Source organism: Marmota flaviventris, chromosome 1 (genome assembly GCF_047511675.1).
Source record: "Marmota flaviventris isolate mMarFla1 chromosome 1, mMarFla1.hap1, whole genome shotgun sequence".
NCBI classification, from domain to species: Eukaryota; Metazoa; Chordata; class Mammalia; order Rodentia; family Sciuridae; genus Marmota; species Marmota flaviventris.
This window is the reverse complement of record NC_092498.1, coordinates 206,114,794-206,142,491: the sequence shown is the minus strand read 5'-3', so window position 1 is coordinate 206,142,491 and position 27,698 is coordinate 206,114,794. Positions and strand designations below refer to the sequence as shown.

At 55.4% G+C, this 27,698-nt stretch overlaps 2 protein-coding genes across 2 annotated transcripts; both read right to left on the bottom strand.

Moving 5' to 3' along the window:
• Window positions 1-477: 477 nt before the first annotated feature.
• Window positions 478-12,532, bottom strand: Plvap (plasmalemma vesicle associated protein). The gene is made up of 6 exons (XM_027932506.2): window positions 12,022-12,532; window positions 7,716-7,812; window positions 6,919-7,637; window positions 5,872-5,935; window positions 5,631-5,712; window positions 478-1,201 (listed from the first exon to the last, which is right to left on the bottom strand). The coding sequence occupies exons 1-6, from the start codon at window positions 12,388-12,390 to the stop codon at window positions 1,195-1,197; spliced, it is 1,338 nt and encodes a 445-aa protein (XP_027788307.2). The 5' UTR covers window positions 12,391-12,532; the 3' UTR covers window positions 478-1,194.
• Window positions 12,533-19,439: 6,907 nt separating this feature from the next.
• Window positions 19,440-24,796, bottom strand: Ccdc194 (coiled-coil domain containing 194). Its single transcript, XM_027932229.2, has 4 exons — window positions 24,473-24,796; window positions 23,272-23,368; window positions 22,755-22,887; window positions 19,440-22,246 (listed from the first exon to the last, which is right to left on the bottom strand). The coding sequence occupies exons 1-4, from the start codon at window positions 24,794-24,796 to the stop codon at window positions 22,099-22,101; spliced, it is 702 nt and encodes a 233-aa protein (XP_027788030.1). The 3' UTR covers window positions 19,440-22,098.
• Between the last annotated feature and the right edge of the window lie 2,902 nt (window positions 24,797-27,698).

Sequence of the window (27,698 nt, the reverse complement as noted above, 5' to 3'; positions counted from 1 at the left end):
GTACAGCCTCGCTCTCCTCTGTTCCCTCAACTTACCTTCCTCCATGCCACCTGGCTGGGCGAGATCAAAGTGCGCCCAGATTGGTGGCTGGTGGGGTCTGGGCGTCAAAGACAAAACCAATAAGAACAAATGGCCAGGGACTTTTGTGACATTGCTCCTAGACTCATTCTGCGAGGAGCATTCCTGCAATGAATGCGCTGCTTGTGGCGCTTCAGAGATCAGGGCACTGAGCTCCCTGCCACCCAGGAAGGCAAAGCTGAGAAGCCCATTAGACACTAAACGTCCCAGCGGTGCCCGGTGCCGTCCCAGGGCAGGCTCTGTGGCCGTGTCAAGAGGCCTGTGTGGTGTCCCTGGTGCTGGTCCCAGACAGCGGGGTCCTGAGTCCGGGGGACACGGGGGAGGGGCTCCCCCCTCTCCTCTCTCCTGTTCCTCCCTGTGGCCCTGGTGCCTTCAAAGCAGGAGTCAGGACCCTGAGTCTTTGACGGGATTTGCTAATATTTATTAGGTGCCACTAGTGTCATAACAGGCCACAGGCAGGGAGGGGTGGGAGGGAAGGGGACGCTCTCCGCACTGGACCCTCACCCCTGGACCAGGCTCTCCCTCACAAGGGGAGCCTGGAAACTCTCCAGGAGGTGCGCCTGGAAACTCTCAAGGGAGCCTGGAAACTCTCAAAGGGTTGGAGGTGAATGGCTTCCTGTTCTCACCTCCTGGTCCAGGCGCTGGGAGATAAGGAAGTTGGAGGAGGGGATGGTGGGACACAGGGCTGTGCAGAACGCAGGGTGACACTGTGGTGCCTTGGTCCCTGGGGTAGGGCAGAAAGTGAGTATAAAGTGAGTGTTATGTGGGTGCTGCATAGGTGTGTGGCATTGTCACTGTGTGCAGTGATCGCTCTCTGTGACACCCTCCATGTGTCTGTGTGACATTGCTGCATCTGTGTATGATGTTGTCATGGACTTTCAGGGGAACATGGTCCCTGGCTTTGTGACATCGTGGCTGCAGCTGTGGGCGACCTCATCACCGTGTCTAGGGGTGAGGGGTGGTGGGGTGCGGTGTGGGGCTGGGAGAGGCTATTGGAGCATGTGAGGGGGGCCTCCTGGCTGCTGGCCTGGGCCCTGGATGCGAGTGTCCTTCTGCGCTGTCGGCAGGCGGGCGGGCAAGCTGGGCGCCCGCCCCTCACTCTTCGGGCCACCGTCCTCAGCCACTAAGTCGGGAGAGGGAGGAAACGCAGTAGTCAGACTTGGAACGTCCCTGCCCTGGAGGCTGGTCCTCAGGGAGGACAGGAGGTCCGGAGACCCGGCCCTGCCTCCCTCCACCCAGGCCCCTACTCTCAAGACCCCAACCCCTTCAGGTCCAGCCTCCCTGTTAGGTCCAACTTGCTGAGCCCCGCAGGATGGTGAGACTGAAGCGCATCCCTCCGTCACACAGATGTAGAAACTCGGGTTCCCAGGCCGCCTCGTGGGCGCCAAGCTCAGCTGCCACCTGCCTGTTCCCAGTGTTCTCCATTCAGGGGATGCGGAGGTCTGAGCAGAGCCCCTGCCAACCCACTGCACCGGCCCCTGACGCAGGGCCTGGTCTCCCTCTAATGCAACAGAATGGCCCCAGGGCCTGACCCTACCCACTGCAGGAGAGTGTCTAGTATGCCTGCCCCTGTTCCCAGACCAGCCATGGCTCCCCAGTGCGCCAGGACAGAGGCCAAGCCAGAGGCCTGACATTCAAGGTTCTCACCTCTGCCTCTGCCAGGCCTCCCCTGTGGGGACTTCAACCCTGCAAAAGTCCCAACAATTCCTAGAGCCTTCCACCGCTTCCGCCCCGTGCCTTCCCCCCACTGCCTGCTCGGGCTACCTCGAGCCACCAAGCTGTCTGGAATGCCCTTCCCCCTCCGGGGCTGGCAGAGGCTGTCCTGCGGGGTCAGGGGCTGGCGCAGGCTGTTTCCTGGTGGGGGAGGAGGGGGCTGCAGCCAAGTCCTGCTTCCGCTGCCCCCTCCCTTCCTTCCCCGTTCTTCCCTGGGGGCCCCGTGGCCTCACGTTCCTTGGCTGGCTCCGTCCCCGGCTCCAGCTCTGTCTCAGCCAGGATTCACCCGGCTGCCCCCAGCCTGCGCACCAGCCCTCGCCCTCGCCCACTCCTGTGCCAGCTGTGGGCGGGGCCGCCGGGCACAGGGGCCATGCTGCTTTGCCAGACTGCACAGCCACCTCTGCTGTGGTCCAGGCTCCATGGCTTGTCCCACAAAGTGACCAGAAGGAAGCTATGAATGACTGAGTTGGTCAAGTCCTGGTTCTGCTCACGGCCCTCTTGGGGACCCCAGCTACAAGCTGCTCCTCATCTCCCTCTGTCACTTGCCCCCTCAGCCCCACCTGCTCCTCCCCCTTCCATCACTCTTCCAGCCACTCTGGCTTCCATGTGCCTCGGGGCCTTTGCACAGGCTGTGCCCCTGCCTGGAGCACCCTTCCTAGCACCTCCTCAGGGACCCTCCCTCACCTCCTTTAGGTCTTTGGTCAGATGTCACCTCAGGGAAGACTGTCCTGGTCCCCATGGGAAATCCCAGCCTCTTCACACTGCCTTAACTCTTATCTTCTTGCCCATCACCCAGGGCCCTCTAAGGACACATGCATCGGTTTTTCCACCATCTCCCCACTGGACTAAAAGTCCCACAGGACGAGGTGGGGGGGGTTGTGCCTAATTTTCTGCTGCGTCCCTGACACCTGCAACCACACCCAGTGCCAGCAGCTGCCTGGGTTAGATGACAAACAGAGCCTCACAGTGTGGTCAGCAGCACGAAGTTGTGCAGGCTCAGAGCCGGGCTGGGGGTGGGGGCAACGACTCAGCCTAAGCCACATCCAGCCCCCGGGGCTTGTGGGACTTTTTCTTTTTCTCTTATTTTGTGGTGTGGGGATGGAACCCAGGGCCGTGAACATGCCAGACAAGTGCTCTGCCACCGAGGTACACCCCAGTCCTTGGTACCTTATCTTGAGACAGGGTCTCACTAAGTGCCAAAGCTGGCCTTGAACTTTCGATCCCTGCCTTAGCCTCCTGAGTCACTGGGATTTCAGGAGTGTGTCCCTGCGCCCGGCTAGCAATGGTGATTCTTCAAAACATGTAAATAACCATCTCCAGATAACGCCCAGTTTCACCAAGTGCAGCTGGTTCACTTGTCTTCAATAAAAGATGACTTTAAAGCGTCCAGGAAAAGCAAGGTCAGGGCTGGAAGTGTAGCCCAGTTGCAGACTGCTCATCTAGAACTAGTGTGAGGCCTGGGGTTCAATCCCTGGGACCCAAAAACCCCCAATCCCAGGCCTTGTGCTCAAGCCTAGCTGGTGCGGGACCCTGGACCCTGGGTCTGCCTTTGATGTGAATGTGGGAGGCCCAGAGTGGCTGGTGGCCGGTGAAAGCCCGTTAATTACAGCAGGGACTCTCTCGAGGCTCAGAAGGAATCAAAGTGGAAGAGGAGACAGTTGTCCCCGTGCCCAGGTTCATGCTGGGCCTCAGACCTGGTCCCTGACTAGGTGCATCCAAAGGTTGGATGTTCAAGTTCAAGAACAACCTGGCAACTCAGCTGTCTCAATCATCGTCATCATCATCTTCTTCATCCTTTCAAAGGCTGGGAATTAGAGCCAGAAATAATGGTGCACACCTGTAATCCCAGCAGCTCTGGAGGCTGAGGCAGGAGGATTGAAAGTTCAAAACCAGTCTCAGCAGCTTAGCAAGACCCTGTCTCAAAACATCAAAAGGGCTGAGGACGGAGCTCAGTGGGAGACCACCCTGGGTTCAACCCTCAGTACCACAGGCTGGGGAAGTGGCTCAGTGGTAAGTGCTTGCCTAGTGTGTGAGGCCCTGAGTTCAATCCCCAACACTGCCTAATAATAATAATAGTAATAATAATTTTTCTTTTTAAGAAAGAAAAAGAGGGCTGGGGTTGTGGCTCAGCCGCAGAGCCCTCGCCTAGCACATGGGAGGCCCTGGGTTCCATCCTCAGCACCACATAAAAATGAATAAAGGAAAGGTATTGTGTCCAACTACAACTAAAAAGTAATTTTAAAAAAAGAAAGAAACAGAAAAGTCAAGCTGGGTGTCCAGGTGGGGTGCACCAGGCCAGAGGATCCCTTGAGCCAGGGGTTCAAGACCAGCCGGGGCAGCAAGGCAAGACCCCATTTCAAAAACAAAGAAACAAAACAGACATTGAGACTCTGAGGCCATGACTCATCGGCTGTGAGTGGCTGACTCTGGAACGCGGTGGGGCCTGTCCCACCCTCGGCAGCCCCTCTCTCAGGGGAAGGCTTGCGGTCAGAGGCCCTTCCTGCTACCCTGAAGGGGCCCGGGCTTAAGTGCTCATTGTTTTCTTGGCAGGGGGACGGCAGGCATTTGGGGTAAACAATGTCGAGAGCTTCCCCGGTTCTCAGCTGAGGCCGGACAGTCCTGGGCTGGGAGCCCGGTCCTGTGCGTGACCCCAGCTGGGCCTCAGTCCCCTCCTCTGAGAAATGGGGATAATAATAGAATCTCTTTCCTTGCCACAAGGGCTCTGGGCCAAGATGAAGAGAGGGAAATTATGTTGCTTCCCTCCCCGAGGCTGCTGGGCGCCGAGGTTTCTCCCAGGCCGGGCCGAGCAGGGTGCAGGGGGTGAGCATCCTGTCTGCGGGGTATGTAAGGAGAGGCTGGGAGAGGGGGTGCCGGGGAGCTCTGGAGAGCCCCTGGACCTGCCTGGCTGTACTGCGCACTGGGAGGCCATCGGGGATCAGGGCTGGGCCCACCCTGGGCTCCAGGCCCTCCCTGGGCCTCAGGTCCTAGGCGGCACGTGGGCACGCCCCTCCCTGTCCCTGGCCTGGCACTGATGTGGCCCTGAGCCGCGGTAGCTGGGACCCTGGCGGGAGCACAGGGTGTTCTGGGGCCGTGGCCTGAGTCACCTTCCCTGTGACGCACGCACAGGGTCAGCCAGCGGATGACTGGGCCCACAGCAAGGTGAAGAGGGCACGGGCACTGGGCCTCGACTCGCGCGTGTGCCGGATGCCCTGGATGTGCCCCGCTAAGGCCCCGGGACCCTGGCTCTGGCCTCGTGTGGACAGCACTTCACAGTTAGCATGGCGTTTCCACTCCTGTTTTTGTGGAGGCAGAAAGTGAGGCTCAGCGCTCACTCTCCCTTGCTCCCTCTGTCCCCGTTACCTGCCCTGTCCCTGCACCTCTGGGGTGGCCGGTCCTGCTCCCTTCTCTCCCCAAGGCGGGCTCCTCCCCCTCCCCTCAGGTCAAAGCCCCTCCTCTGGGGCCCGGCTGGAGTGCGGTCACCTGGCCTGCGCAGCCGCTCTGCCAGCTTCCCAGCAGTGTCACCCAGGGCCCTTTCTGTGCCTCACTTTCCCCACCTAAAAAGGGGCACAGAGTAGCTCCTTCGCCAATGATGGTGACGGGTTAATTGTGGCAGGTGCTAAGAACTGTACAGAGCTCACATCAGGTGCCTAATGATTGCAGCCCTTTGGCTTGTCTGATCATGGCTGGTTCATAGTTGGTGTTGCCCACGACTCAGGGACTGTCATAAATGAGACAGAACTGGGGGTGCCTGGGTTACTGCAGGGTCCCTCAGGTCCAGCCCAGGACCTGGTATACAGTAGGTGCTCAGTCAGCCTCCCTCAGCCTGCCCAGCACCTTACCTGGACAGGACTGCAGGGTTGCCTGCAGGGGACCGCTGGGATTCCAGGATCCTTTTCTTGAACTCCTCTAGGCTCGCTGGGTCTGTGGAGAGAGGGAGGAGCAGGCTTGGCCTAGGGTCCTGGCAGCCCCCCGCCCTGGACTAGGGGTGGGCTAGCAGTCTGGAGAGCAGGGCCTCGTGTGGGGTGCGAGGTGGAAGGGACCCCCCCTTCCCATTTACTGGCCCTTCCCTCTGTCACTCACCGATGGGCTGGGGCTGGGGCTGGGGGACAGGGCCCACCGGTCTTGGAAGGGGGATCGACTGTGACTGTGGAAAGAAGGGGAGGGAGGTTACCGACCTGGGTCTCCTGACCTTGGGCCCCGGGGACGCGCTTTTCCCTCTATGACCTTGGAGACCTGGGCCTCTGAGGTCCTTCCAGGGCAGGGCAGGGACCTCCGTGTAGTGGACACAGCAGTAACAGACGTGCAGTCCCCTGACCCACCAGGCCCTCAAATCGCCTGGGAATCCAAGGCCCAGCCTTCCTTGGCCACAGCTGGGGACCCCCTTCTACAGAGCTGGGTGGCCTGGGCCCCTCAGCCTGGGCACCAGGTGTGACCCCAGCTGAGCGCAGCCACCTGGCCTGGCCCTCCAGACAAAGGTGACCTGCTCTGGCAACCAGCCGGACCCCGGTCCTAAAAGCCATTCCCAGAGTCCTATGGTCCAGCCAGTTCTGAGCTCGGCCACCCCAGAGCCCACGCTGCATCTTTAGCTGGAGCCCCATCCTGACAGGCCCTGGGCTCTGTGAAAAGCCAGCCCCCAGCCCATTCCCCAGTCCCCCCCTCTAACCCTAACCCTGGCCCTAACGCTGGCCAGTGACCCTGAACCCCGCCTGCCCCCCACACTTAGCCCTCTCTCAACACCTTTCCTAACTCCAGACTCTGCCCGGGTCCTAATGGCCATGAACCCCTCCATTCGCCCAGAGCCGCAGCGGCCGTCTGCAGGTCCCCGAGCTCAATTCCACATCCACCTCAGGGCTTCACCCCAACCCCGGCCCAAGGCAACCGAAATTCCAGGTTCCTCCCTCACCCAGGCCCAGGCCCAGCGGCCACCCCGCCTCCAGCCTCAGCACTCATGTGCCACCCCTTGGTCATGCCCGTCCCCATTCCCGACTCCAGTGAGCTCTCCAGGGAGTCCCCACCCACCCAACCCAGACAGGACAGCCAGCTTCACCCCCAGCTCCAAATTCAAGTTCAATGTCGCCACCAGCTTGAGCTCCAGACCCAACTCCCAGGCGGCCCCCAGGGGCCCACCTTGGCCTTGAGGCAGGTGTCCAGGGCCGAGATTCTGACGTCCACCTGCATCTTCAGCTGCTCCACCTCTCGCTTCTTCTCCGCCAGCTCCTTGGCCAGGTTGTCCCTCTCCCTCTGCAGCACCGCCTTCTCCCCCAGGGCCAGCTGCACCTGCTGGGTGCATCCGGCTTGGAGCTTGGCCTCGCGGGCCCGCGCCTCCTTCTCCGCCTGCTCCTTGGCCTCCCGACTGGCTCGCAGGCTCTGCTCGGCCTCCAGCTTCTGGCGCTGGAGGTCCGAGTTCTCGCGGGCCACGCGCTCGATGCCGGCCCGCAGGCTCCGGGCCAGCTCCTCCACCTTGGTGCTCATGATGATGGGCATCTGGTCGCAGGCTCTCCGGATGGAGACCACGTCCGGATGTGAGATCATGGGGTAGCCCATGTTGTAGCTCAAGGTCTCCAGGCTGCGCGAGACGATGGAGTCCTTCCACAGGTTGCGCAGGTCCGTCTCGAACTTGTCCTTGTCCAGCGGGAGGCAGAGGGCCTGCACCTTCTGCAGCCGGTCCTGGGCCAGCTGCCGCTCCTGCTGCTGCTGCTCGCGCACCTGGCTGCAGGCCGCCAGCTGCTCCTCCGCCATTCGCTTGCTGGCCACCAGGCCGTCCTTGTCCTGGGCACACACCGCCTTCTCCTTGGCCAGCTCCATCTCCAGCGCCTTGGCCTTCTGGTCCCACACGTAGAGCAAGGCTGAGGGGGCGGCAGGGGGAACCCGGTCAGCTGGGGAGCGGCCCAAGCTGAGGAGCCCCCGGCCCAGCCCCGGCTCACCGCTGCAGGACTTGTTGGCCTGCTTCAGCTGCTCCTGGCACTCCTGCTCACTCAGGATGATGGCGGCCATGTATTTCAGGTTGTTGAAGTAGATGGCCTGCGGCGAGTGGGGAACAGAGGACAGAGCTCAGCACCCACCCAGGCTGCCCAGGCCCAGATGGGCCCCCAGGCGGCCTGGGTGAGCCGTGTTCTCAAGGGCTCAGCTCCATTACAGGGCGCCTTAGTCTGATAACAAAATCCTATAGGGGTGCGGCACTCAGGGGTGGAGCACGCAGCTTGCTCAAGGCCCTGGGTTCGAATCCCAGCACCGGGGGGAAAAAAAACAGAGGTTTTGACAGTCAGGTGCAGCGGCGCAGGCCTGTCATCCCAGCAGCTCCGGGGGCTGAGGCAGGAGGATCGTGAGTTCAAAGCCAGCCTCAGCAACTCAGCGAGACCCTGTCTCTAAATAAAACACAAAAACGGGGCTGGGGAGGTGGCTCAGTGGTTAAGCACCTGTGGGGGTTCAATCCCTGGCACCAAAAGCAAACAAATAAAAGAAGAAATAAAAATAGTTTTTGTAACTCACACTGGTCAACCACAAAAGGGAACGAGGTGGGGAGGGGACTAGGGAAGGGCTGCCTACTGGTCACGAAAATGACTAGAGGGTAAGTCCTAGTGATCCATAGCCCAGTCGGTCACTAGCCTCAACCATCGTCCATTGTCTATTTCACAATAGCTGGAAGAGAGGATTTTGGACGTTCCCAGCAGAAAGAAGTAGCAGACCCTGCAGGTGAGGGAGATGCCGATCACCCCGATTTGATCATCGCCCAGGGCTTACGTTCCCCGCGACGAGTACGGTCATGAAGGGTCAATTAAAGTTGTCAAAGGGAAAAAAGGAACCAGGTTCTGATACATGCCTATACCAGGATGCATTTAAACAGCTTTTACACGTCAGTAATGAAGCAAACCCAATTAGCAAGTGGGCCAAGGACCTGGATGGACATTTCTCCCTAGAAGATACACAGACGGTCATCTTTCCAGCGCAGGGAAAGACGTGCAATGCAACCCGTTGTTAGGGAAATGCAAGTCAAGGCCTCAGTGAAGATCGGCAGACTGGGGCGCAACTGTCCTCCCAGCAACCCAGGAGGCCGAGGCAGGAGGATAGTGAGTTCAAGGCCAGCCTCGGGGACTAAGTAAGACCCTGTCTCAAAATAAAAAAGAAAAAGGGCTGGGGTGTGGCACTTTCCTTCCTGTGGGAGCAAGTGACAAGAAGGGCCAGGTCCTGCTTCCCAGACACACCCAAGACACAAATGGCGCCTGAGCCTCGCTCCTCAGGGCTGCCCATGGGGTGGGCACTCCCTGACTGACACACACCCTGGGTGACAGCTGCCTTTCTCCGGCAGTGACTGAGGCGCGACCCACAGTTGCATTTATAGAGAATTCAAGAAATGCCAACACATCGAAGACGATGTTCCAGGAGAGAGATGGATGTGTTAATCGTCCTGACTTGGTCACTACCCATTGCTTATCCATAGGGAGCTCACAGATAGGTTCGTAGTCCATAAATCAGCACAAATTCTATGCCAGTTAAAATTAAAGGAAGAAAGGCACTTTAAGAAAAATCACATTTCCTAGCACCACAGGATGGGGTGTCGGGGACCAAGATTCATACTCACTAGGACAGGACGTGGGGTGGGTGGGGAAGGGGGGCTCCTCCCCAGCACTAGCGACCCCCTCCCAGAGAGGCAGAGGGCAGGGTACAACGCGAGGGGACCCTTGCAGGATACCCTGAAGGGTTCCAGGTAAGAAGCTTTGTCAACTCAAAGGAAAAAACACAAAAAATGGAAACACGTTATCTTCACATTTTAAGGTCTTAAAAATCTGAAATCGGGGCCAGGGGTGTAGCTGAGCGACAGGGCGATAGGACATGTGGGGAGCTTGTGTAGGGTGCTGGGTTCAATCCCCAGCAACAATAAATAAATAAACAAGAGAAGAATAAAACAATCCAGCCTCAGGGGCCTCGCGGTTTTGACGGGGCAGTCTGGGTTCCGGGATGCCTAGAGTGGCTGATCCTGATGTCCCTGCACCCGATGGTCGTGGTGTCCTGGAAAATCGAGATGGGCCAATGCCTAGGAATCGCAAAGTCGGAGGGGGCCCAGCTCAGGCCTGGGGGCGGGTCCCTGCGTATCCTGGGTGCCTTAAGGGCAGCCTACTTCATTCTGGGAGTCTGAGGGAGACACACCCTGCTCTAGGAGTCTGCGGTGGGGGGCAGTGCCCTGCCCTGAGACTCTGTGGGGGACACAGTCCAAGCTCCATCCTTGGAGTCTGGGGGGCAACCACTCTAGGGGCCTGAGGGGGTTTGGAGGGGGGACCTACCCCGCCCTGAGGGATTGTGGGAGGCACTGCCCCATTCTGGGGCTCTGAGGGGCAGGTGCAGCTCATCCTGGGAGCCTGAGGGAAGAGGCAGGGCCCTGGGGGCCTGTCTCTCTGGAACTCAAGGTGGACAGTGCATCTGTTCCCTGGCAGCCCTGAACCCTTGACTTAAGATCCTTGAGGTGCCCGTGGTGTGGCAGCCCGTCACAGCTTCAGATAGCTGGCTAAAGACCACTCAGAGCACGGGATCTTCCTCGATAACACCATGTGTGAACAGGGCTGCATTGGGAGGCCTTTCTTTCTCCCTACCCAGCCCCCGCCAGACAGGATGCTTCCTATGAAGGACACGGGGGTTGTCCCAAGCCAGCCTTCCCTCACCCAGTGCCCGGCATGTAGCAGGGGTCTCAGGACACCCCCATGCCACCTCCCTTCAGTGTTTTGGGCTGAGCAGGACCCCCTGGAGGATGCAGCTGTGAGAGAGAGAGCCATGGTGACCGGTGACGGTGACCTCTGAAAGAGTCCATCATGGGCTGGAGATGTGAGGGAGCGAGAGTCCCCATGGGCCCCCCACCGTGTGGCTGCCCCTTGCGGAAATCTGCCTCTTCTCAGGCCTCTGTTTCCCACCCCCAAAAGGCTTTGAGACTCCCCCACCCTCATCTGTTTGAAGCAGACACCAGCAGAAGGCAGAGAGGGGCCATGTACACGCCATCGCTGCCTTTGTCTTTTGCAGTGTGTGGGGGGGAACCAGGCCCCAGGGGTGCTGGGCAAGCGCCCACCACTCTGCAACCCGGCTTCTGCGTGTCATTGTGCAGGAAGACCCTGAGCTCTGAAGCCAGCTACCTGCAGCTGTGACGAGCCCCTACATCATGGCACCTCATGGATCTTAAGTCAAGGGCTCAGGGCTGCCAGGGTGGAGGAAGCACCGTCCAACTTGCATTCCAGAGAGACAGTGCCAGGGTCTGAATGCAGCCATGTTGAGGAGTGGGACCTCTGGGAGGGGACTGGGCCACCAGGCTGTGCCCCCTGGGTGGATGGATGTACTCAGGGGCGAGTGGATCAGTGGCTATCGGGAGTGGCCTGGCTACGGCAGCCGCTCGCTCCAACACACTTGCCCTGGGATGCCCTGCGCCATCTGTGGTGCAGCAAGAGGCCCTCGGCAGACACCAGGTGTCTTGATCTTGGACTTCTTGTCCTCCAGGACCAGAAGCTAAACAAACCTGTTGTGTGTGTGCCTGTGTGTGCACGCATGTGTGCACGTGTGTGTGTGTGTGTGTGTGTGTGTGTGCGTTGCTGGGGATGGAACCCGGGGCCTCCTGCACGCTGGGCAAGCGCTAACTATTGAGATGCACTCCCAGCCTTTTAAAAACTTTATTTTTGAAATAGGGTCTCATTAAGTTGCCTAGGCTGCCCCAGAAACTACAGTCCTTCTTTTTTTTTTTTCTTTTTCCCGGTACTGGGAATAGAACCCAGGCATGCTTAACCACTGGCCCCATCACCAGACCTTTTTATTTAGAGACAGGGTCTCGCTGAGTTGCTTAGTGCCTCACCATGGCTGAGGCTGGCTTTGAACTCACAATCCTCCTGCCTCAGCCTCCCAAGTTGCTGGGACTACAGGCATGTGCCACCGTGCCCTGATTTATATATATATAAAACACATGCTAGGCAAGTGCTCTACCGTGAGCCCCCACCCCAGCCTCTAAACATCTATTCTTTATAAATTACTTGGACTCAGGCATTTTGTTATAGACTGAAACAAGTAACGGATAACTTTTTTAAAGTGGTGAGTGTGTCCCAAACATAGAATGGGATATACTTACACTATATATATTTTTTTAATCTGCCTGGACTGCTCACATAGAATTTAGATTTTGTGAGCGTCCCCGTCACACGGCTGAGAAAGGAGGCTCAGAGAGGGAAGGGGACTTGCTGGGGTCCCGAGGCCAGAGTCACCTACCCGCTCACTGTGGCACTGGCGGAAGCTGGCGTTGATGCGCTCCAGCTCGCGGCGGGCGCTGAGCAGCATCTGCATGATGTTGTCCTTGGTGCGCGCCGTGATGTTGAGCTCCTTGGACAGGTTGACCTGGGCGGCCGACAGCCCCACCACCTGGCTGTACAGGACCTCGGTGCGGCGCTCGGTGGCCTGCAGGTTGGACTCGGTGCTCAAGTGCACGTTGCCGTAGACCATGAAGAGGACCAGGCCCAGGATGATGAGGAACTGGATGAGCGAGACGAAGAGGAAAAAGTAGCGCAGGTAATACCAGCAGCCCCGGGGGCTGTCCCCCGCCCGGGAGTAGGCCCCGCGGTGCTCCATGGCCAGACCCATGCTCCCGGCCGCCTGCCCGTGCACTGCCCGCTCGCGCCCGCTGCCGCCCCGCGCACAGGGGAGTGTTTATATTACTCCTCTTAATACTTCCTCTGCCTGGCTCCTTCCTGGCCAGGAGGAAACGGGGGCTGCCGTTATCACAACACTCCCACCCGGGCTGTGAGGGGCTGGGCAGCCCGGAGGCCACGCAGGGCCTCCTCTGATTAATGCTGGGTGGGGCACCGGCTGGTGACTGGGCTTCCTCAGCCTCCCAGACCCTCAGTTTCCCCGCCTTCCTGCATGCCCAGAGCTTGGAGCACACTCTCGTTGAGTCCTCCCAGGCCCGCTGCTGCACCCATTGTGTGGAGGAGGAGACTGAGGCCCGCGGAGCAGGCACGGCCCAGGGGCCCTCGCTGTTGGTTCACAGAGCTGGACTCTCCTTCTGACTGGCCACAAAGACATGCCCACTTCACTGGGGCCGTAAATGGGGCACAACCCTCGCCCCAGAGTGCTGAGCCCAGGGAGGGACAGGCAGTCCTCGTGGCCTGTGCAGGTGCAGGCCAGGGTCCCCGCCTGCCAGTGTCTCAGTGAGGTGGGGGACGCTTGGGGCCAGGCAGCCTGTGGCTGGGCCGGCCTGTGACACTGGACTAGCTACTGTAGTCGTTCCTGTCATTTCCTGATCACAGTTTTGGGGGGCTCCATGAGATGGGGAGCAGATATGGGGTTCCGTGGGGTTGAGTCTCCTGCTTCCTGAAGCTCAAAACCCCATGGGGACTTCTGGGGTCATTGTGAGCTGGTGCCCCCGGGGCAGCATGGAGGGGATGTCAGGATCTAGGAGCAAAGGATCCTGGGTATGTCCTCCTGGAGCTCAGGGGACCACTTCTCTGCCTGCTCCGTGCTGCCTGGGGCCTGGCCCCCACCCGGGAGAGACATGGGATCCAGGCCCGGCCACAGGCAGCCCAGCTGTGGGAGATGGAGTGGGACACACCTGTCGCCCGAAGGTGTCAGAGCTGCCTGGAGGGAGGGAGGAGCTGGGAAGGGGACTGGACTCTGGCAGGTGACAGCAGTACCATTGCTGCCCACTGCCTGTGGGGGACACAGCAGGGTGAAGCTCTGTGTGGGGACCCGTCCCCCCAATAGCCAGGGTAGTGGGCTGGGGCTATTTGACAGTGGGGAGGGTCTTCCAGGGTGGTTCTCAGAGAGGCGGCTGAGTTGAGATGGAGGAAGTTCCCAGGGGTGGGCAGGAAACCCCAGTCTGACCTTTGGCCTTTGCAGCTACCCGCCGGTTCCTGGTTCCGGACCCTTCCCAGCCAGCATGGAGGGTGGAGGAAGGAGGGTTAGGGGCTGCGCCGGTGCCCAACCAGCTTTGTCTCCAGGTTGGCCAGGCCCCCCAGGGCCCTCCGGAGCAGGGTGGGGGGAGGACACTGTTGGTAAGGGGGTTATGGAGCACGCCTTGGGCTCTGGCTGTGCCACCTACCAGCTGTGTGACCTCAGACAAGTGACTTCCTCTCCCAGGCCTCAGTTTTGTCCTGTCTAGAGGTGACAACACAGCCAGCTGAAGCCCTGACCCTGTGCTGGCACTCGCTCAGCCCTGATAAATGGTGCTATATCTTTGGGTTCGAGGAGCTGAACCACAATCTTACGGGATCCATAACCCTCATGGATCGTGCCTGTGACAGATGAGGAATTGATACACAGAGAAGAGACAATCTCCCAAGATGCTGGTGCCCCAGGCCTACGGGAGCTCAGGAGGGGAAGGAATGACAGGGCCAATGCCAGGTGTGCGCTTAAAATGTTGACATCCTCCATGATATGCCCAAGATGTTGCATTTGTATGTATGAACATGAAGTTCAGCTAACAAGGGAAAAGAAAGGCAACCTTAAACTCCTGCAAAGTCAGAAAGTCACCCTAGACCAGCTGATGCTAATGTGCTATAACTGGGGGCAATTATCACAGTGGAAGAACCGGAGTTTCGTTTTTATTTATTTAGGACTTTTTTTGTTTTCTGAAACGGACTCTCCCTATATTGCCCAGGCTGTTCTTGAACTCCTTGGATCAAGTGATACTCCTGCCTCTGCCAGTAGCCTGGATTACAGGTGCACCCCACGATACCTGGCTTCAAATCAGAGTCTTATTTCCTTATTCATTTGTCTGTTGGCTTATTTATTTACTGTGGTACTGGAGATTGAATCCAGGATCTCACTCATGCTAGGCAATTTCTCTACCACTGAACCACATCCCCAGCCCCAGAGTCTTCAACAGACATACTTATTTTATCTGTTTCAAGCTTGAAAACAGTATTCTGTTTTCTTTTGGCAATTTTATCTCACACCTTTGATTTGTAATACTTCTGTTTGAATAACTTATTTCATTAGCCAGATTCTTTTGAACAGAAAAGACAATGATAAGCCTTCTTTCTTAAAATCTGTCAGTCTCCCCTCCGTGCCCCAGTGCTGGGGATGAGCTCAGAGCCTCAGGGATGAGATTCCACCTCTGAGTTCCCTTCCCAGCCCTGAGAACTGTGGATTTCTTTTGTTTGTTTAGATTTTCACCACACATTACCATAATAATTACAGATGGTCCTTTAGATTGTTTCTAAGTTATTTTTGGTTTGTTTGTTTCAATGAAGAATAGATGATTTGAAATCAAATCTCTACAAATGAAATCCCCTGGTCTCAATGCCAGCGGCTCATTACATTTTGATAGCTGTCACCAATTTGTCCTTCAAAGATGTTGTTTCCACTCACACCCCTGCCAGCAGTGTCTAAAATGCCTAAAAATAGACTTTCTGAAAAAACGTCCTGCCTGTGTCCCCGCCAGATGACTCCAGAGGGAAGGAGGTGAGCAGGGATGGAGGATTCTCCAGAGGTCAAACGCGGCGGCCCTGATGAGAGCGCTTGCGTTTTTTTCCTGAAAACAATTTGTCATGTCCACAGGAAACTTTGCTCACGAATCCCTCTGCGACAGTCAGGAACCAGGACGATGGTGGGATAGAGGCTGGAACAATGCAGGCAGCCCCTGGGCACAGTGAACTCTTGTCCTCTGCGGCCCAGCCCGGCTCCCCACCCTCGCTCTTTTCAACAGCAGAAGGTCCGCACGGGATGGAAGGTTGGGGACAACCCGGCCTCTGTCTGCTTCACTGGTGTGGATGACACCGCAGACCTGTGGGTCGTGATAAGAGTTGCCAGGGTCACTTTTCAGAGTCCTGAAGCCCACTTCCGTCGGAAACGGTGACTCTTCACTTGGGCCCGCAGGTGTCTGAGGGGTGACTGGACAGAGATCCAGAGGCTTGGAATGTCTGACAGTTTTTTTTTTTTTTTGTATCTGGGACTGAACTCAGGGGCACTTAACCACTGAGCCTGAGCTACCTCCCCAGCCCTATTTTGTGTTTTATTTAGAGACACGGTCTCAGGGTCTCACTGAGTTGCCCAGGGCCTTGCTAAATTGCTGAGGCTGGCTTTGAACTTTGATCCTCTGGCCTCAGCCTCCTGAGGTGCTAGGATCCCAGGAATGCACCACCGTGGCTGGCTGGGTCTTCCTCTTATGTCTGTCCCCTTGGTGGTCCCTTGTGAGTCTTGGGCAGCTGCTGTTCCCCGAGTATCCAGAGTCCTTCAGGGGTATCAGGAGGCTCAGATGGAGCCACAAGGCCAGGATGTTTGTGCAGGATGGTGCGGCTGCAGGGTACTCCGCAGTTCCCAGGACAAGCTGGCCGTGACCCCCTGATGGTCCCAGTCTTCCGCAACCAGAAACCTCTTTTGGAACGGTGCCTTCCTCTGGCCAGTGGAAATTACCAGACCCCCGCCTGCCCCAGCAGGTCAACAGGAGCTGGCCTCTGCTCTGTGTGGGAGAGCCTGGCCCCTCGGTCAGTGCTGCCGCCCGCCCAGTTAGCACCTCGCCCGGACCCTCCACTCGCCTGACTCCGCTCCATCTCAGCCACCACCATTGCTCCCCGCTCCCCGGGGGCCACCACCCACCACCCATCGCTTAACACACCCCTCCGTTTCCTTTTCTGCAGGAAAACAACCCATTTGTTTTCTGTCGAGTGTTGAGGTGGAGAAGGGAAAACTGGCACCAAGAAGTCACTTGTGAAAACTGACAAGTGACGTCCTCACAGGGGACAGGAGCTTTAATAAAACCACATGAGACTTCAGGAAGGTTCTTAAGTGATGGTTTCAGTGAGGTTCAGAAAACGCCCCACCGTGATGCCGTGACACTGTGTTTGCTTTTTGGCAAATTTAGGTTCTGTGCTTTCCGAGGTGGAGACCCTGGAGGGCGGGGGGCAGCCTGTGTTCTCTGGGACGCTGGCGTTCTTGGCTGAAAAATGGGGACCAACTTGTTTACATGGGACCAGGAAGGAGGAGGTGAAGACAGGTCACTGCTGTCCCAGGTGGCCCCTGCCATCTCTAGGGCTTCCTATTGCTGTCCCCCACCCCTGTCCCTGTAGCCACTGGAGGGGGGGGCTCTCAGATAACCACAGACAGGGGTGTTGCCCAGAAGGGGGACAGGAACAGACACACAGAGATGAAAAGAGACTAGGGCTGGGCAAGGTGGGGCAGGCCTGTCATCCCTGCCACTCAGGAGACTGAGGCAGGAGGACCGCAAGTTCAAGGCCAGCCTCAGCAACTTAGTGAGACCCTGTTTCAACATAAAACAAAATCAGCCGGGGATGTAGCTCAGAGGTAGCACATCCCTGGGTTCAATCATTAGGACAAAAAAACGAAAAGAGAAAGAGAAAGAAAGGAAGAAAGAAAAAGAGACCCTCCACCCGGGCTGGGCGGGGAAGGCGCTCAGGGGAAGAGGCTGGCTTAGCTTTTGTGAGGCCCTAGGTCCCATCCCCAGCGACCTCCCACCTTCTCCCACCCCAAAAGGAGATACTTCAAAATGGAGAGATGGCCTACAGAGCCAGGGGATCACTAGATGGAGTCAGGATGCAGAGGAGAGAAAGGGCGGGCCAGGGCGGCCCTGTGGCCTGGGCGCAGGTCCCACTGAGGAGCTGTTTGCTCGCTGGGAGGCCTCAGCGCTGCGGGGCTCTCTCTCCAGTCACCCCAAGACCCGGCTGCTCCCTTCCTGCCCTGGCGCCTGCCGTGGCTCCCCACTGCCTCCGTTCCCAGCACTGATTTTCAGGGTGGAACCGGCATAATAGATGAATGACAGTGACAGTATTTTAGGCCTTGACATGGGTCAGACCTTGGACCTCTGAGCCAGACAGGGAGGAGGTCTTGCATCCCTGGGGCCCCAGCGGGAGAGAGGCCAGCCTTCAGGTCTCCGGTCTTGGCTGACTCCGGAGGGGAGAGCGGCTTCCTGTTCCCTTTCGGGATTTATGCCAGAGTTGGGGGCGGGGGCGGGGGTCTCAGACCATCCTGGACACTTCCCAACGCCAGGTGCTCCCTGGGCAGCAATCGGGCCTGCGGGCTGGGGCGACCCCTGGTGGCCAGCAGGGGGCTAGACACCGCGGCGCCCTCGACCCTCCCCAAAGCCTCATTTCCTCTTCTCCCCTCTCCCCTCCCCCTCACCGTCCTCCTTTTTCTTTCTTTCATATTTTGGTACCAGGGAGTGAATCCGGGGGTGCTTTACCACCGAGCCACACCCCCAGCCCTTTTCGTTTTTATTTTGATACAGGGTCTCGTTCCATGGCCCAGACTGGCTTCTCCCTCTCATTCTTCTTTCCAGTAGTGGGGATGGAACCCAGGGGTGCACTACACCGAGCCACATTGCCAGCCCTTTTAATTTTTTTTTTAATTTGAGTACAGGGTCTTGCTACGTTTCCCAGCCTGGCCTCCAACTTGTGATCCTCTTGCCTCAGCCTTCTGCATCACTGGGATGATAGACGTGAGCCACCATAGCCGACTTTGTTTCCTTTCCTTTTTTCCTATATCACCAGCTCTTTTGTTTCCTCTGTAGCTTCAGTTCTTCCTCCAGTGAGCCCCCTCTCAGTTGAAGACCCTGATCAGGTACCTCCAAACCCCGGCTATGTGGGGGGATACTAAGCAGGACCAGCTGGAGGTGGGCATCAAATTTATAAGAGCATTTTCACTCCTGTTCCTATACTATTCTCTTAAGCATTAAAACACACACACACACACATTTTTTTCGCCGTTGTAGATGCCTTTATTTTATTTATTTTTTTATGTGGTGCTAAGGATCGAACTCAGTGCCTCACACGTGCTAGTCAAGCACTGTGCCGCTGAGCCGCAGCCCCAGCCCCGAACTTTAAGTTTTAAAAGGCAGTACCTGTGCGTGATTTTAAAAAAGGAAACTTAACAAAATAGTATATGGTGAAACATGAGGCTGTTTCCTGCCAATCCCGAGACCCTGGTCCCCAGAGGCCACAGCTGTGACCAGTCTCCTTAAGTAGCTAAATACAAGTCCTACTTGCTCCCACCGTTTTTAAAAGAAGTGACAAGCCATGGCTCTCCCGAGGTTCACCCTGACACATCTTGGAGAGGATCCGCTTGGCCTTTGGAATGGCTGCATGGTGCTCCACCTGGTGGGCGGGCAGCCCTCAGGGATTTAAACAGCCCCCCCCCCAACCCCCCACTACAACCTTGTTTTCATTCTTTCTTTCTTTCTTTTTTTGTCATCAAGAATGTGGTAATAAATGTCCCCTTTCCCCTCCCTGCCCTTTTCTGCCTTTTTAAAAGTAAACTTTTTATTTGGGAATAGTTTAGGGATAGTACAGAATCCTTGAAAACCCCTCTCACAGCGGCTCCCACTGCTAAGAAACTGACCTTAGTGTATCCCTGTCCGCCAAGCGGGGACTTTGACTTCCCCATTTTCCCACTCAGGGTTTCTCTGTTCCAGAATCCAACTCAGGATTCTGTCAGACCCGCTGACAATCTGTAATACTGGTACAGCAGAGATGCTTAAGAAAGACACACACGCACACACGCACACACGCACACATGCACACACGCATCCAGTAGAAATGAGCACCGTCTTTACTTTTCTCTCTCCTTCTTTTATACAGCATTGTTAATTAAGACAAAGGACAAGAAGAAACATCCTTTCGTCAGCTTAATCCTTACAGGCATGGATAAACATTCTCAGGAAAACTTTGTTTATGGCCACAGTGCTCCGTATTTCTTATCAATTAACTTGTGGTTAGTTATTCCCAGGCAAACACATACATATATATATATAAATTTTACACTTGGCAGAACATTCTTTTCTCTTCTTAAGACAGCAACAAGGACACAGTTCAAAGAGTTCATACTTTCTCACAGCAAAACTTAACACTTTGTGTGCGTGAGCCCACAGGATTCTGCCCGACACTAAGCCCATCATTTTATACTCATATAAACATGACTGTAGGAAAACTCCTAGAAGGGAATTGATGGGTCAAGGGTATATGCATTTTTAGGTTCTTTCTTTCTCTCTCTCTCTCTCTCTCTCTCTCTCTCTTTCTTTCTGTACTAGGGATTGAACCCAGGGGTGCCTAACCATTGAGCCACATTCCCAGCCCTTTTTTACGTTTTATTTTGAGACAGGGTCTCACTACATTGCTTAGGGCCTCACTAAGTTGCTGAGGCTGGCCTCAAACTTGTGATCCTCCTGTCTCAGACTCTAGTCACTGGGATGACAGGTGTGCATCCTTACACCCAGCTTGCACCTTTAATTTTGTGAGAGCCTAGAAAACTGTTTTCCAAAATAACTGTACTGACAGGCAGTCCCACCAGCACAGTGTGGGACTGTTTCTTTCTCCGCATCAGTGCCAACTCCGTGTATTCAACTTTTTATTTTGGGGATTTTTTTTTTTTAATCTTTGCAAAACTACAAGGTAGAAAAAACTAAAGGGACCACACAGCCAAGCATGGTGATATAATGGGCCTGTAGTCCCAGCTACTTGGAGGCTGAGGCAGGAAGATCATTTGAACCCTGGAGTTCAAGGCCAGCCTGGGCATAGTGAGACCTACAAAATAAATATAAAATAAAATAACAAAACCCCCAAACATGTTATACACATATAATGGGATATTATGTAGTCATTAAAAGGAATAAAATTCTGATATATGCATATTGCAACCCAAATGAACTTTGAAAACATTATACTGAGAAAAACAACTGACACAAAGAGCAAATATTGTCTGATTTCACTTTTATGAAATAAGTAGAATAGGCAAGTTCATAGGGACAGAAAGGAGACAGATGTTAGTAGGAGCTGGGGGGGAGTAATTGTTTAATGGGAGAGTTAATGGGATAATGGAAAATTCTGGAAATAGAGAGTGATGATGGTTATACAATATTGTGAATGTATAGTTGATGCCAATGAATTATACAAACAATAATGGTTAACACAGGGCTGGGGGTGAGGCTCAGTGGTAGAGCTCTGCCTATCTACCATGTGCGTAGCCCTAGGTTCCATTTCCAGCACCACAAAAAACTGGGGGGGGATAAAGGGTAATATGGTTGATTTTGTATTATGTATATTTTACAATTCAAAACATTTTTGGGGGGTTGGGAATATAGCTCAGTTGGTAGAGTGCTTGCCTCACATGCACAAGGCCCTGGGTTCAATCCCCAGCATCACAAAAAAATAAACAAACAAGAAAAAAAACCCTTTTTTTGTTTTGTTTTGCCTTTTTATACCTTTATTTTATTTATTTATTTTCATGTGGTGTTGAGGATCAAACCCAGAGTCTCACACATGCTAGGCAAGCGCTCTGCCACTGAGCCCCAGCCCCAGCCTCCAAAAAACCTTTTTTAAAAAAGATCTGAAATGGGACCTTTTTTTTTTTTCCCTTCCAAAGGATTGTCTAACTAATTGCTTACAAACAAAAAAGTAAGTTTCAGTCCATTCTCCGGGGTTTTCTATATATAAAATTATATGACCAGAAAATAACTAATAGATTGAATCATGTTGGGGATGATCCTACCCAAAATTCTAACCTGAATCCAATAATGAGGAGGCAGCAAACAAATCCAAATGGAGGGGACTTCCAATTTTTTCGGTTAGCCTGAATTAATACCTAATGTTGAATTAGGTTAAATTTCGATGAAAAGGCAAACATTTTAAAAATAAAAAAATAAATGTAAATCTAAAAACTACAAATAATGTGAAATTAAGGCCATATCAAATTGTCGACATTTCTGTAACCTCTGACCTATAGAAAGAACACTTTCATATGATTCAACCTACAAATCCTCTTTCTCCTGTGTTCATACCTCTTATTTCTTTGCCTTGTCTAATTGCATTGGCTGGTACCTCCAGAATGATATTAAATACTCGATAGTGGACACCCTCACCTTGGCTCTGATTCTGATGACTTTTTTCCAGAATTCATAACATTTCTCATTTGATCCATAAGTACTAGGGGTTATTTGGTTCTCTATTAAAGTTCCATCTCGCAGGGGGAAGGGCCATAATTGTCAGTTTTTGTTATCAAAACTGACTGGAAAGTCACTTGTTTTGCAAGCAGTATAAAGTGAAGCCTAGAGAGGTCACTCCTGAGTTAGGGCTGGACCTCCAGTTCCCTTGTTGGTGGGATGCAGGTCACATTGTGGGTTAGAGAACTCGGTCAGGTCCTTATTTCACCACGTGACCGAACGGGCTCAGTTTCCCCACCTGTCGACCAGACATCAGGTGGTCCGGTGCCTGGGTCTCCCGGTTCTGAGCGCGGACGGTGTGAACTGGGCATCTCATCCGGCACTGGGCGTCTTCACACCGTCCCCGCTGCGTCCCCACAGTACCTGTCCTCCTGGCCCGGAGCCCCATCCTGCTGGGGAGGGACTCATCCTTCTCGCCGCGGCGGCCGCCGGCAACCCTTGGACGGCCCGGGGCGAGAGCGCGAGCGGGGGCTGGCCCTGGATCGGGACCCTGAGCGGGGTCGGGGGCGCGACCCTCTGCGCTGGGGACCCAACTCGGCTTCCAGAGCGACACTGCCGGGAAGGAGGGGACCGTCAGCACCTGGACCCCGTCCCCAGAGACCCCAGCCTCCGCCCGCTGGGTCGCCCACTTCCCGGGAACTCGATCTTCATCCTCCGGGTCCCCATTCCCTCTCCACTTTCTGCTATTACGGGACTCCTCCCCAGGGACCCCCAACCGCTTCTCTCCACCCCAAATTACCGACCCCCGTCAATACTCCTTTACTTTGCATCCTTCTCTCTCCCTCCTGCCCGGAGCCCCTATTTGGTCCCGACCCCGGGGACCTCCAGAAAGTCAGCTGTAACCCGGGGGCCCCTGGAGAGCCCCCCTTCCCGCCCCCTCCCCAGGTTACCACTTCAGGATTCTAACTGGAGTCTCACGAAACCCCGCCCACGTGACCACACCCTTCCCGCCCAAGTCACGCCCAAGGTGCTGATTGGCTGAAAGTACGAAACTCCGCACAGCCATTGGTCTGACACCTCGTCCGTCTGCCCGTCCCCCCAAGGCCCGCCCCTTACTCACACGCGCTCGCGCAGGGCCGCCTCTCGGGCCGCGCAGACTTCGCCTTCAGCTTCGGCCGCGCTTGCGCGCCGCAGCACCTCGTCCAACCGCTGCGCAGACTCCGTGGCCACCGCCTCCCAGCGCGCCAGGGCTTCTGCGGGCACAGCGGGTGCGGTCGGACTGGACGTCCCGAGCCCACCCGCGCCACTCACGCCAAATTTAGTCTGCCTGCCTTCTGTATGCTTTGCTTTATTTGAATTAAATTGTGTGCCATTCCCATGGAGTTCACATACCCTTTTATGGGTTGATATCGTTTTTGTGAGTCGTTTACAAGGCGTTTTCATATTTTGTTGCACGGGCATTGTTTTGTGACATTTGCATGGCCTCTGCATGCCATTTGCATTCTTTTCATAAGTTTTCGTGTTTATTTGCATGACAGTTGCAGTACTTTTTCATTAATGTATAGCATTTGAGTCTCTAAGAACACGGTAGCTCCTCCCACCTGCAGCCCAGCCCACCCTATTGCGTCCCAACACACCTGTCAGCTCCCCGTTCTCGACCCCCATCTGGGTTCCCTGGGCTTTGGCTTCTTCCATCTCAGTCTTCAGTGTCTTTAGCTGCGTCTGAAGCCGGCTCTGCGGAGTGGAGGGGGACGTGGTGGAGGGGGAGGGGAGAGGGGGAGGGAGTGGTGAATTGGGACACCCTTTTCTTGGGAGAGTGACACTACATTGTCCACCCGTTGCCTGGGCTTTGTTGGGAATATCCTTTTGGGACCTTGTGGTTGTAAAATAGAAGTGGCCTCTGAAGCTTGGGGGTACTGAATGGTGACAGCTGCCTGCCTGGGGGAAGATTTCTGTCTAGATCTACTGTCCCTCTACCCCCAAGCCACCGGAAAGTTGAAGTGAGACAGGCTCCAGTTCCAATCCCAGTTCCATCCAGGACTCACTGAGTTTCAAACCAACCTAAGACAATCCGATGTTAACAATGATTGGGTTTCTGGAGAGCGTGTGGCTTACATATCACCCCTGCAAACCTGGCCTCCCCAGGGCATCTTCTAGTTGTGAAGGGCAGTCAGAACTCAAAACCCAGCGCAGGCTGCTTCAACAGCAGCTGCTCCAGGCCCTTCTTTGGGGCAGGTAGAAAGGGGGCAGGATTCTTCTGATTTTTAAAGTTCAGATGCTGCCTAACCTCTGCTAGGCAAGTACACAGAGGTAGACAGTAGTCACTCAATAAATGCAAATGATTGGGCTTTGAGGATGGTTCTTCTATGAAGCTCAGGCTGGGGAGGGTTAAGAGCCTGGTGTGTGTGTGTGTGGGGGGGGGGGGGATGCCCCAGAAAAGGGGAGGTTCTGGCTGCTACGTCCCCCAGAAGACAATTTTAGCTTCCTAATTACAGGTGACATGAGTGTCCCTCTCTCAAAATAGGACTGGAAACTGGCTTGAGGCGGGGCTGAGTAAGCACATGGGGGAAGTTAGCATAGGGCCTCCCCAGGTGGGCTCAGGGGTCTGGGGTTTCCCCAGCCATGATTTATCTGGCAAATAACGAGGAAAAGTTTGTCTTATTTAGAAGGTAGACTGCAAGGTGAACTGGAATTATGTGTTGGAATTATGGTGCTATTCTCGTTGCTCTCTAATTGAAGAATCGGGGAAACAGAAGCACAGGGAGGGAGCCTAGGGCTGTGTCCAACACCGTCTCCCCCAGCCTTCCGGATTCCCCAGCCCTCCCCCTGCCCACCTACCTGCCGGTTCTCGCAAGCCCTGAGAGCCTCCTCCAACTCGCGACGGACACTCTCCGCCTGCTCCAGCTGCCTGGCCAGGGTCTCCTCGCGCTGGGCGGCCTCTGCCAGCCGGCGCCGCAGCTCCTCGACTTCGGGTGTGGGGTCCTGGGGCGGCGCTGTGGCGTTGAATCCCGGCTCCGGGCAGCGGGGCCCCCGGGCAGCGGAGGCAGCCAGATTCCACGCTACCAGGGCCCCACCGGCCGCCGCCGCCGCCAAAAACACGGCGACCCCGCACAGGGCCAGCACCCGCCACGCGCGCCCGGGCTCCGGCCCCGGTTCAGCCATGCCGCTGTCCCCAGCTCTGGTCCCAGACGGCCACGAGCATTTAATTGGCACCTTGGGGCGCCAGGGACACCCACGGTTCCGCCCCACCCTGTGGCTTCCCGAGTCCTACGGGAGGGGTTGGACCCCCTCCAGGGGTCAACCTATTCTGAAGGTCACAAGAAAGGGCCTGGGTACAAGTCCTGCCTCTGCATCCCACGAGCTCCCCTCTGAGCCTCGGTTTCCCTCTCTATGCAATGGGGACAGCAGTAGCCTCGGGCTCGGTGGGAGTCGGGAGCACATCTGCGGGAAGCTCCAAAGACCGCACCTGCGAAGTAGGGCCATGGGGAGGGTCTGGGGGCTGCTGTCCACATTCTGTCCATGGGAGACGGTAGGTTTCTTGATTAACCGATGGCAGCCCCTTCTGTGAACCGCCTCGAGGGCGGGAAGCGGGACCAGCGCATCTACGCGCGTCTTCTCCACTGGGCCGCTAGGGGGCAATCTTACAACGGGAGTGCGATCCAGGCCTGCTGCTGGCTCTTGAACCCCATCCCTCTTCTCCCTTTTTCTCCACCCCCTCTTCTCTCCTGGCCAGCCCACCTTCCCCTTCTCTTTTCTTGTTCTCCTCTCCCCTTACCTCCATAAGGCCCTTATTTTGTTTCTGACATCGTTTCCTCTTTGCAGCACCTGCTCTCCTTCCTTAAAGCTCTTCTGCCAAAGGCATTCCCCAGGATCTTTGCACTGGCCATTTCCTCCACTACGGAACCCTCTCCTCTCTTTTTGCTTAAATTACTCCTCTTAGATGGTGGCCTCCTCCAGGAACTCTGCTCTTCCACTAGCTCAGGTCCCCTTTTGACCAGCTCCCACCTTTATGTTTCTGATTCCTGGCTGCCTCCCCCATCAGACTGGGTTAGAGCCCCAAAAGCCAAGTGTACATTTGCCTTGTTCCCATCATGCCCACACAGGTCTGGTACATAGTAGGTGCACAATTATTGTGAGTTGAGCATGAATGTCTGTGTGTCCACTTCATTCCAGACGAAGAAACCAGAGCCCAGAGAGGCGGAGCCTCAGGCCAGAGACAGGCAGCAGCAGTTGGGCATAACCTGCAACTCCTAGCTCTCAACCATTTCTCAGCCACTGGGTGGGGACACCACTTTGGAGTCAGGTCTCAGAGGTAGAGGACAAAATAGTAAGGGTAGAAAAAAAGTGCTGGGGAGAAAAAGTTTATACCTGGATCATTGTGTGGAGGTTTGGGGATCACAGTGCTCAAATTGGGCAGATCTGCTCTCTCCATCTGCAAAACACAGCCTAGAAGTGGTGGGGAGGGGGAGCAGCAACTCTGTCTTGGGGCTCTGCAGCGGCCTAAGTTGGGGGTGAGGAGCAAAGAGGGAGTAGGAAAAGGGAAGGGGTCACGCGGGAAGGTTTGTTTCCTGAGCAGAAGAAAAGTCACCAGAAGTGGAGGCTCATTTCTTTAACAGCGTGGAGACCCCGAGCGAGTCCAGTGAGTTCCCTGGACCCCAGTGTCCTCAGCACAAAGGGGCTGTCGTGGGAGGAGGAATGACTCAGTGCTTGTAGAGTGGCACCATGAACCCTTCCTGAGAACTTTTGCAAGCCAGGAGCAGAGGCAGAAAGGGGACAGGCAACAGACCCCCCTGTCACTGGGATGGAGCATCCTGAGGAGGTCCCCAAAGGGAGGTGGACCTCTGCTCAGGCCATGAGGGTCCTTGATGTCATTGCATAAAGGGGCTGGGGATGTGGCTCAGTGGTAGAGCACTCGCCTGGCATGTGTGAGGCCCTGGGTTAGATTCTCAGCACCCCATAAAAATAAAGATAGTAAAAAAAAAAAAAGAATTTAAGGATGGGTCGAATAAGACAGAGATTGATTTTATGAACTGAAGGCAGGAAGTCCACACTCTCAAGGGACGGCGCTGGAGATGGTGCCTTGGCGTGTGCGGTCTGTAAACACCACCTACGAGGGTGTTGGTGACGTGACATGGTGATCATGACCTACTTGGGTTTCTCCTCCTCCTCTTTCTTCTCCTTTATGAAAAATTTCTACTGATGCGCCATCTGGGGGTTTCAACACTCCACTGTGTGAATTTAAACAATAGATTTGTGTGACCTTGAGGGTTTTATTGGGAGTGTGATATATGGATGGAGTAATCAGATCCCCAAAATGGAAATTACAGAGAAACCTATTTGTTGAGCAAAAAGCAGTCTTGGACTTGTTTTTCTCTAAGCCAGGTCGAGAGAGAGGTTATCAGAGGACCTGTGGGTAAGGTCGGATAACTGACTGAATAGTTTTGTTTGCGGTCAAGGTATGCGGGAGTGCAATTTAAATCTGGACATTAAATCATGTGAAGTAGAATTTAATAAATGGCTGCTCTCATTTTGTCCCATGTGTTCTTTCTACCTGTCCCTATGTCCTCTGTCCTGCCTCATACCCTGTAGGGCACAAGTTCTCATTGGAGGTGTTTTTGGTCCCCAGAGGGCACTTGGCAATTTTTTTGTTATTACAACCAGGGGAGGGAATGTGACCACTGTCAGGGATGCTGCTAAATGTCTACAGTGCACAGGATGTCCCCACCACAAAGGATGATCCAGCCCAAAATGTCAGCAGGGCTGAGGCTGAGACCCTGACCCAGACTCAGGAGTGAGCAGTGAGTAATCAGGCAGCAGGCAGAGCATGGGCAAAGGCCCTGAGGCAGAATGGAGCTTGGCAGGGTCCACACACAGAAAAGCTGAGGGGGGGTGGAGGTGGGGGGTGGGGAACGGGGAAGTCAGGGTCCTGATGGCCAGGGCCTCTGCAGTGGGGCTATGAGGGTGCCTGGGAGAACAGTGGGAGAGGAACTGTGGGACCCAAGTACAGTGCAAAAATCTGGGGCATAGGACTTCTGGCTCCATGGACAGGAAATGGCATAAACAA

Bases quoted from the DNA above. Each gene is read 5' to 3' on its own strand.
- Plvap (XM_027932506.2), bottom strand. From the start codon at position 12,390: ATGGGTCTGGCCATGGAGCACCGCGGGGCCTACTCCCGGGCGGGGGAC. The intron at 7,638-7,715 runs GTGAGCCGGGGC...CCGCCCCCTCAG, and splicing joins GGCCAACAAGTCCTGCAGCG to CCTTGCTCTACGTGTGGGAC. The intron at 5,713-5,871 runs GTGAGTGACAGA...CTCTCTCCACAG, and splicing joins GCCCCAGCCCCAGCCCATCG to ACCCAGCGAGCCTAGAGGAG.
- Ccdc194 (XM_027932229.2), bottom strand. From the start codon at position 24,796: ATGGCTGAACCGGGGCCGGAGCCCGGGCGCGCGTGGCGGGTGCTGGCC. The intron at 23,369-24,472 runs GTAGGTGGGCAG...TCCACTCCGCAG, and splicing joins GGGCTTGCGAGAACCGGCAG to AGCCGGCTTCAGACGCAGCT. The intron at 22,247-22,754 runs GTGAGTAAGGGG...CCTTCCCGGCAG, and splicing joins GCGGCCCTGCGCGAGCGCGT to TGTCGCTCTGGAAGCCGAGT.